Source organism: Larimichthys crocea, chromosome XIII (genome assembly GCF_000972845.2).
Source record: "Larimichthys crocea isolate SSNF chromosome XIII, L_crocea_2.0, whole genome shotgun sequence".
Lineage (NCBI taxonomy): Eukaryota > Metazoa > Chordata > Actinopteri > Sciaenidae > Larimichthys > Larimichthys crocea.
In genome coordinates, this window is record NC_040023.1 from 17935409 (window position 1) to 17945189 (window position 9781).

The following is a 9781-nucleotide window of genomic DNA, read 5'->3' on the forward strand; positions in this document are numbered from 1 at the left end:
CAGGGCAAATAAATTGCTTTTAATTCATGTTTGCTCCCAGTTCCATTTGGGGGAGTGTAAAATAGAAATTAGCTGTAAATTGAGCACACCAGTGTCCTGTTATTTCGCTTGTTAAATCAAGCCTGCTGAGATGTACCTGCACCCTGCCCGAAAACAGATTAACAGTTTAATCCTATCAAGTGACCTGGATACATCAAAAGGGAATCACGCAACACTGACTATTTGTTTAACTCTGTAATAACACATGGCCCAAAACTACTACTCCTTTTAAATATGCATGCTGGCATATCTGGTTCTCTATAAAGAAGCTCCAGTGAAGTCGAATAACGAGGTTTGGTGAATGGGATAGTGCTTGGACCTTCAAGCTGACCTGTTTACGGGTGGTGCAAATGAGATTATGTGCAACCAGATGTGAGTATAGTATATCAGAGGTGCCATTAATGAAAGCAAAGTCTACGGCAATATCTTCCTCATAGGGTAAGTATATCCTCAAAATGTAATATTAACTATTGATATGACATGTTTTGCAAGAGGGAAATGTTATTACTGGTCCTCTACTCCTCCTGACAATGAAGACATTTAGTACAGCTTTCTGTTTTCTACCTACTTTGGCACATTTTTCAACTTCACAGATACACATTTCAAGAAAAACTGAGCCAGGTCAAAGGACTATGGTATATTTAAATTTAGGGTGACCTAATAGTTATGCTGGGCTGTCAGTTTACAATATAGCAGTGAGTGTTATTAAATCAGCCAGAGGGTATTTCCCATTTATGCTTATAGGGTTGTTTCACATTCATGCTTGATTAAGCCATGAATTCAGTTTAACACATCAGTATTTCCTTCAGGGTCAAGGTCAGGGTGAATTATATGGGTGGGTTTTCAGTGGGTTAGTTATAACTTGAAAGGCATTGGATGTCATTAGCATAGCACTGTGTGTCTGGAAGGGGAACTGAGTGAAGGGGCGCAGGCAGGCAGCACACTGGAGATACACTAACAAGTTACTATTGAGCAAGTGATCTGCGGACTGACACTGAAATGAAGGGGAGAACGAAAGCGTGACTGGGTGATACGGATTAAATCAGGTAATGTATCATTCATTCATTTTTATACGACACTCGAGCAGCAGTCTCATCACGGGACGCTTTCTCCAGCAGCTAACGTGAGCTAGCCTGTCTGAAGCCGCATGATATCACTGTTAGCTGCTGGCTAATGACCGGACTTGCAGCAAACGATGCCTCACTAGTACTGCGGAACAAAAACAACATTAACAAGAGACGTCAGCTGGGTTAACTCTGCTGTTTTTTTTAGTGTAAACATATACTGGTGTTTGCCAGCTGTAAAAGATAAAAACACGTTTGTTAGCAGTCGTTAGCTTCGCTAACATGCCTGTAGATGAGCCACGAACTAGCAGCGGCTAGCACCGACTTAAACCGGGACAAGGAGCTGACAGCATGTAGCTGAACTCATTTCAAATAACATCTGATAAATATGCTGACACTAAAAAAAACACAGTTTACTACCGCTAATTAGCCACAGAGGCTAGTTATCTTTTCGTAACTTTGGTTACCAAGTGGTTACACGTGCCCAGCGCGCGTGCAGTTGACAGCAAACTTAAGACCACGTTTTTAACTCGACAGCACGTTTCTTTGTGGGTTAAACTTAGGTTTAACTCTAAGTCACTAAAGTGTCCTTTCGTGATTTTAGGGTTAGGAACTTAACTTCCACCATGAGCACCCAGCGTCCACTCCCCTGGCCGCTCGTCATGTGTTTGATAAGTAACGGACTGGGCGGTGTAACTAACTCGTGCATGTGTTTGATAAGTAACGGACTGGGCGGTGTAACTAACTCGTGAGTGCTCAAAGTGGGTGACAACAGGCGAGATAAGGCACACTGCTGCAGCCCGGTGACACATGCTTAACATAGTTTTATAATGACATTATACAGTAGGCCTCCTTTAAGTTCACCCATGTTAATGCATGTCTGCATTTCCCATCACACAGACACTGATACATCTGCAATAAGCTACAGTAATGTTATAGTCCTATAAACTACGCACAAAAAGCAAGGACATTCATGTTTGGTAGACTGTTTCTTGCTTCCTGGCAATAAATCTCATACCATGTTGTGGCTGTGGATGTTTTTTTTTTCCTCACGCCACTGAGGTTCCTGTTTGTTAAATGAATAAATTGTTAAATTGCCAACATGTCTTGTTTCTTCAATCCACCAAACAAGAGTCAACAGCAAAGAAAAGATGGTTTTTTTTGCATTGTCGGAGAAGATTTGGCAAAAATCTTTTATGGGCGCAACCACTCATACTCGGCTCTGCTGTTCATCCCACAAATGTTCCTTTTAAAAATGTGGCACCGTTTTAAAAGTTAAACAAACACGCTTTCCACTGGTATAAGATTTATTGCCAACAAGTATTGTTACAACAAAGAAATAATCTGCCAAACACAAATTTCCTTATATGTGTGTGTATGTATGTATGTATCTGTGTGTATGTGTGTATGTGTGTGTGTATGTATGTGTATATATATATATAGATAGATAGATAGATAGATATAATCATCTTTAATCCAGCTCTAGTATAGATAGATAGATAATTTATTCATAAAATATGTTGTCTGTAATGCTAAACAGACTACTTGGACAGTAAGGACAAATAATGACAACAATTTGAAGACTTTTTTCATTGTGAGTCTGTGAAATCGGGTTGGACATTTTATTTAAGGATCATCTAAATATTATCGTGCGTAGCTGATTATGAGCTGCAGAAGCTACAGTTCTTTGAAGGTAAAATGTTGAAGCACTGCAGTGCTGCAGTGATGACCTGGCCTACAAAACTTGTCCTTCAGACGTTAAGGAGAAGTGTTCACTTGGTACAGTGCCCAACATATGTAACATCATCATGATTTTAATCTTTCCATATCACTTTTTTTTTGTCGTGTCATTTGGTGTTATGGACCACACAAATTGAAACGACCCAACGTAATTAATACTCCACAGTCTCACTCCGAGCTGAGCTTTATCTGACTTGGTTGGAGTAATGAGTTTCCTTAAACAGACATTGGTCATGTGACTGGCTTGACCAATCATAATTGCTGCATTACAATACTACTGAATGAACAGGAGAGAGTCTGAGTCTGGGGCACGTTGGGGTAGAGAGGAGCTCACTCACCTGCTGGAGCTGCTTTAAACATCGAGCAGTTTATTTATTTATTTTTACCATATCCTAAAAATAATGTGAGAATTTTCTGCTTTCCTTTCTCTCTTCAGTCCAGAGGTACCAGATGAGTGTATTGTAGAAGACGTGGGGCTCCGTGTTGGAGTGCTGCGCTGATGATTTGAACACAGTCTGTGGGTGAGTCTCTTGTTTCGTTTTGATGATTACCTGCCTCTTTGTTGACATTGGGTGCATGGACTACAACGTTGCTTTTATGATGTTTATACAGTTCACAGTTTAGAGTTAAATGGGGCTGTCTATTCTCAAAAAGCCCATACTTCTGTTTGTCAAGTTACCCACAAGGCACTGGTAGGACTGTTTTGCCTCACTGTGTTTGGACATCATGTTTGCACAAGAGTCCCCAGAGGCCTCCCTCTGTGTGACTGGCACAACCTTTAGCCAGAAGATTGCAAGACCCATCTTTTGTCACTCAATGGCCCTCTTTGTCATCCCGCTTGCCCTCTGTGCTAATATGCGCATAAACCACCAGGACGAACAAACAAACAGTTTCTGTGCTATTTTGTGCCCCTTGCTTCGAGCCATTGTCTGCATTTGTTCAACAGCAACATGTTAGTAAATGTCAGCTTGTTTATTTCATGACATTATTTGTACGGTATGATGATCTTAGCGCACAGTACACTGACTCGAGTGGGTTTCCTACCTTCTCCAGCCCTCCAGTTGCTCTGGTTTCTGTAAGCAGGCAGTTGGGCGGCTTTTGACCGTGTTAGGAGAGTTTCACCGTCCTGAGCTGAGGGATATTAAACATGACTGTGGCCAATGCAAAGTCTGGCACAGGTAAGCTGTCAAAGTCCTAACTCATGTTTTGCACTGGGACTGTTAAAGTGCTGTGTGCAAAATGTGACAGTTCATTACCATTTGAATGGTACTGAGCCCACTGCCTAGAGATAGTTGTGTGGGTGTTTACACTCTGATCTTTCTTGTGTCCCTCTGTGAAATACAATCGCCTCACACAGGAAAACAAAACCACATGATGTACTTGCAAAAATAGCCAAATGTTTTGGTTTCTGTGAATTGACCTGTCGGATCTCAGTTTGCTGTCTACTTCTAAAGGAAAATTAAGGCAAGGCTTATTCTCCTACAAACCCATGTTTTGTGTCACAGCTAAACTACTAGCTGCATGTGTCAGGATTTTTTAGTTTCTCGTCTCTACAAGGCAGATCCGTTAGTAGAACAATCTCTTTGTGACTCTCTGTGCTTGTTGTTGTTGCTGCTGCAGTGGAAATAAGGGATGTTCTCTGTGAATCGGCCCATTCTTGTCCCGTAACCTGTTATTATAGTCACATTGTTTTGTTGTCTGTTTTTTTTTTTTTTTCATTGGATGACAATTTAAATTGTTTTCATTGTTACTGGCACTAAAATATCTGCCTGCATTCACAAAATGGTAATTTGCAAGCTCAAAAGAAGTAAAGAGAGTGTTTGCCATTCTGCTAGCTCAATCCATGACATGTATTTTCTTTCCCTCAGCCATGCAGCAGGTACTGGACAACCTGAAAGACCTGCCATCAGGCACAGGAGCTAAAGATATTGATCTCATCTTCCTTAGAGGCATTATGGAGAGCCCCATCGTCCGCTCCCTTGCTAAGGTAAGACCCACACTCACCCCTATCACTACTCTGTGTACACATACACACACACACACAAACTGCAATCTGATTAGCGGGTCATCAGGTTCTAGCTATAGTCGAAAGGAGGAGCAAATGTCACTGTGAACCAGAGGAAATGAAGGTGCAATAAGTGTCACATGTCACCACAAGTCCGAGTTGATGACTTACTGTTCAGTACAGTGTACGAGGCTCAACAACAAATTTCAATCGGGTAGGAAACAGGCAAACCTTTATTGTGCGCTGGAGGGAGAATTAGATAAGGACGATCTCTGTCTGTCTCTGAAATGAACACAATTTTAGAACAAGCACATGTACCCAGGAATAAACAGCATCTTGTAACGCGCTACCCCATGACGTTATCTAATCTTGCAGTGTGCCCACTGTTCCGGTGTCAAGGTTTAAATTACTTTGAGGAAATGTCTCCTGGCCTGGTATAAATGTGCTCGTCATTAGAAGAGCATCTGATCTGCATACCTCCTGCAGTTTGTACATTTTCACTCAAAAGTTAGTGAGTACAATCAATTTTCCACATAACTTAAAAAGGTTGATAGCATGATGAACAAATGGCTTACGTAACAGAACAAAGTTTCCAACGCAGATTGAGGTCATTGGGTTCATCTACTGTATCTATGAATAGAATGATGTCTATAGAAAACCTGTCACAAAGGCGAGCTCTTGTCCTCATTTCTAACACTAGCACTGCTTTCCTTAGATGTTCCTTTTTGTTCTCGACTTCATCTTTGTGTCACAGAGTTTGATTAACTATGCATTAATGTTTCACTTGTTAGCATTTAAATGGTGTCTGTAATTTGACATACAGTTATTGGACACAACAATAGCAGCACCTGAAACTATTTTGTGTCATGTCAGTTGAGGATTAATTATATGATCTCATTTGCCTATGTGATAAAACTAAGCTGACAGCAGAGTGTTAAACTCTTCTCAGTAGTACCAACATAGCGAAACAGGCTCTCACCTGATTATATTGATATATACATTAATATTGAGATACAGAATTACCATGAAGGAATATGTTTTCCATCTTTTGAACCCTAGTTTCAGGGATCCATCATGTCTATCTACCTTTTTTCTTGTGAGCCTGCAACTGGTGAAGGAATTCACTGTGAAATGCTTTTCATACTCAAGTTGTCCAACACTTTCCGGAATGACCAAAGTGAATAAATTTGAGCCAAGGGGACGACAGCTGCCTTAGGACAAGGGAACAAGATTTACATGAAGGGAATAGCTGGGAAGGAGAAAAAACATTTGTGAATGCCCACTGTTGTGTCATGAACTAGCCACTAAGAAGATGTTGTTTTCCAAGAATCCTTATTGTGATACAGTGTATATATAAAAAATAGGATTACACTGCTATTTAGATGTTTTAAATTATACAATGTTTGTTCCTATTTATTACATGTCTTGAGGGCACTTTCCTTTATTAATGTTTGGCTGAGACTGGCAGGGTAAAGTTCAGCTTAATGTATAAATAGAGGAATTCCAGAACAGAGGGCCAGTGACAGGTCAGAGAGGTGACATTTAGATTGGGGATATACTGGCTACCTATTAGGGGATATTGAAGAAAACCGTTTAGATGATATATATGCAAATTGTCTGTTAACAATTTGCAGGGGTTGAGACAGCCCATTTTTAGGAAAATGTATAAGAACCAACTGTCAGAGCTCCTCAGGGAGCCTTTTTCTCTCTAACCCCTTTAGTGTGTTGCACTGTGAAATGCTCCTTCTTGTACAAGAATAATAAATTCAACTTAAACTTTGATACTTTAAATCCGGTCCTCCTTATTCAAGGGTTTTTCTTTAAAATTCACATAACACAGTGAATGTATTGTTTCAATGTGATTGTTTTTAAAAATCAAGATTTGTATCCATAACCACATGTTTCAACACTAGCACAAATAAAACGGTTAATTTTCATTTAATTGTCTATGTTCTGTTTCGAGCTCTCTATAAACAGTCAGATGAAGTGGCAATTTGTTTGTTGTGTGTGTGTGTGTGTGCAGGCTCATGAGCGCCTTGAGGAAGTGAAGTTGCAAGCCGTGCGGGATGATAATGTTCAGCTGGTCACAGAGATCTTGGATTCCCTCAACAACCTGCGAGAAAAAGATGCTGCTGTTGTTGAGCTTGCCAAAATCCTTCAGGAGCCTCACTTTAAGGTATCTTAGACCTCATTCTTCTTGTCCACAATTGCTTCTGGGTTTGTGGATGTCAGTAGGGTTTTTACACTAACCACTCCTAATATTCTCTGAAGTGTCGGCAGCTGTGGAAGTCAGGCAGCCCTGCTCCCGGTATATTCTCGACCACTTGTAGACTGGAACATGGGAGGGTGGGGGTGTATTTCCTAGGGCCAATAGCAGCCTGAGTTATGTGGGTAAAGTCAGGGGGAGAATACTGTGTCACCTACTGTTTCAGTGAATCTTGCAGTTTATAGTCTCTGACCAATGCTAGCTCTATGTTGTGACTGCTAGGGTAAGAACATACTGACTTCTCTTCTCTGTACATGACTTTGTCATCTGTTGATGCACTCATAAAGGTGTCTTTTTTATATAAAGGAATGTGTACTGTAAAGTAATTTATGTCTTCACGCTTTCATGATTAGATGTCAGTGCTAGTGTCAGTTGTTCATATCAGGGTGGATGAACCACGTAGTAGTGGTGTTTGTCTCTCCTAGAAAAAGGTGTTTGAAATGTATTTAAAGATATCTTAGAGTACAGAGACTTTGTCTAAGTCATGTCTATATTTCTCTCTCTCTCTCTTTCCTCTTTTTTCTGCCTCAGTCTTTGATAGAGGCTCATGATAAAGTGGCCGCAAAGTGCTATGAAATGCCCCACGCTGCAGTGAACAGCGATGCCACGGTGAGAGGTGGAGGTTCACTCATGTCAGCTGATGCTGTCAGGATGATTGGCATCCAGAAGAAAGCTGAAGAACCACTGGTAAGTAAGCCAGCCATTTAAATCAACCACAGCTCTACAGAGGAAACATGTGACACTCCTGATAGGCTGTTAAAAGTTTTACACTTGTTCTCTTTTACTGACCTGAGTTTTTCAGAGTAACTCAACATGACTTGGTTCTTTCACATCAACCAAGCCTATGAAACAGACCTCCTGTATGATTTATGAAGTGCAGATGTACAGCACTAAATGACTCTTCCTCTGTTTCAGGGTGTGACGTTCCGCGTGGAGCGTGGAGAGATGGTGATCGCACGTATCCTGCATGGCAGCTCGATTGACAGGCAGGGCATGCTGCACACAGGGGACATAATCCGCGAGGTGAACGGTCGTGAGGTTGGCAGCAACCCCCATGAACTCCAGGAGCTGTTGAGGGACTGCAGTGGGAGCATCACACTCAAGGTGTTGCCCAGCTACAAAAACACACCGGCACCTCCACAGGTGAGGAAAGAGGAGGCTGCATTTGAAGCTTTTCTCCTGTGGGGGAAACCAGTGTGTCAGAATACAGGATGTGTTGATGTGTATGTCCAGGTGTATACAGGCCTGTACCTGTCAGGGATTGGGTGAGAGCTGCCTGACCTGGGTGATCTCAAAATGCCAGACTTCTGAAAATTGAGCCTAGGGAGGTTCTATTAATAACACTCCACACACTATCTGGGACGTACACTACTCTATTCATTGGATCACCCCCACCACCACCCCACTCCACACACACTTCTTTTTACAGTAACAGACACACACAGCAGCTGACACGGTGGAGCAGTTTTTAGGGTTATGTCAGACACTGACCTTTGTGCCGGGAAAGTTCAGATAATCTAATACTGTTTGGTTATGTGCTGGTTAGGTTACAGTTATGGTTAAGAGTTTTATAGACATATGATGAATATGTCAACAACTTTATTTTGATCACTTCATTGTGTTTGGTGAAAAACCTTCCTGACTTCTCACACTGGCCTTTTTTTCATGGTTGTAGTCAGCCTACAAAGTACAAATGCAGAGCAGACAATAAAATCATTGAGCTTGAAATGTAACTGAATTATGAATATGATGATGGACATTAACTCATTATAGTTGTGTAACATTTATATTGTAAGAGCTGTTGGACATTTGTTCAAGGATTTATAAACCAAGANCATGGTTGTAGTCAGCCTACAAAGTACAAATGCAGAGCAGACAATAAAATCTGTTTAAGAAAAAAACTAAATTATGAATATGATGATACATTAACTCATTATAGTTGTGTAACATTTATATTGTAAAAGCTGTTGGACATTTGTTCAAGGATTTATAAACCAAGATAATAAAAAAATGTTTTATTCAAATTATAAATAATTATAATTACATAATTTAAGGGATATAAAGTATTGCTGCAATCCTGTTGCATAAGCTGTATAATTTCACTGCCTGATATCTTGTTCACACTCTTAATTGTAGGTTTATCTGAAGCCACACTTCAACTATAATCCGGCCACAGACAACTTGATCCCCTGTAAAGAGGCAGGCTTGGCATTTTCCAAGGGAGACATTCTCCATGTGGTTAACAAGGAGGACCCCAACTGGTGGCAGGTGAGTAGGCACATTTTGCTCAGCTGTTGTGAAGGACAGCGCTGACAGCTAAACGTGGGGTGGAACACTTGACTATCGAAAGCTGGAAGATGAACTTAAAAGATGTTTGTGACAGATACATGCACATATATAACTCAATCATCTCTCAGCGTCTCTCAACTACTCTGATTTCCATATAGGCATGCAAAGTTGTTGGTGGAGCCACTGGGCTCATCCCCAGTCAGTTCCTGGAGGAGAAGAGGAAAGCTTTTGTAAGAAGAGACTTGGATACTTCTGGTACAGGTCAGTACAAATTCTTCAGTACAAAGTTCTCACCATGCTACTCTTGTTTAATTATGATAGTCAGAACACTTTTGTCTTTAGCACCACCATGAGTTTTTTTTTTTTTTTTTTTTTTTT

The 9781-nt window shown here is 40.8% G+C and overlaps 1 protein-coding gene across 2 annotated transcripts in view; it reads left to right on the forward strand.

Annotated features, from left to right (window-relative positions):
• The first annotated feature begins 794 nt into the window (after positions 1 to 794).
• Positions 795 to 9781, forward strand: part of pals2a (protein associated with LIN7 2, MAGUK p55 family member a) — an 11052-nt gene continuing 2065 nt past the window's right edge. The window contains exons 1-9 of one of the 2 annotated variants that reach the window (XM_019255101.2): positions 795 to 1085; positions 3280 to 3364; positions 3897 to 4021; positions 4712 to 4830; positions 6872 to 7024; positions 7646 to 7801; positions 8030 to 8257; positions 9251 to 9382; positions 9562 to 9664. In XM_019255101.2, coding sequence (XP_019110646.1) covers positions 3991 to 4021; positions 4712 to 4830; positions 6872 to 7024; positions 7646 to 7801; positions 8030 to 8257; positions 9251 to 9382; positions 9562 to 9664 — 922 coding nt within the window. In that variant the 5' untranslated portion in view covers positions 795 to 1085; positions 3280 to 3364; positions 3897 to 3990. The remainder of the gene's footprint in view (positions 1086 to 3279; positions 3365 to 3896; positions 4022 to 4711; positions 4831 to 6871; positions 7025 to 7645; positions 7802 to 8029; positions 8258 to 9250; positions 9383 to 9561; positions 9665 to 9781) is intronic. The other variant, XM_019255102.2, reaches the window with a different exon arrangement.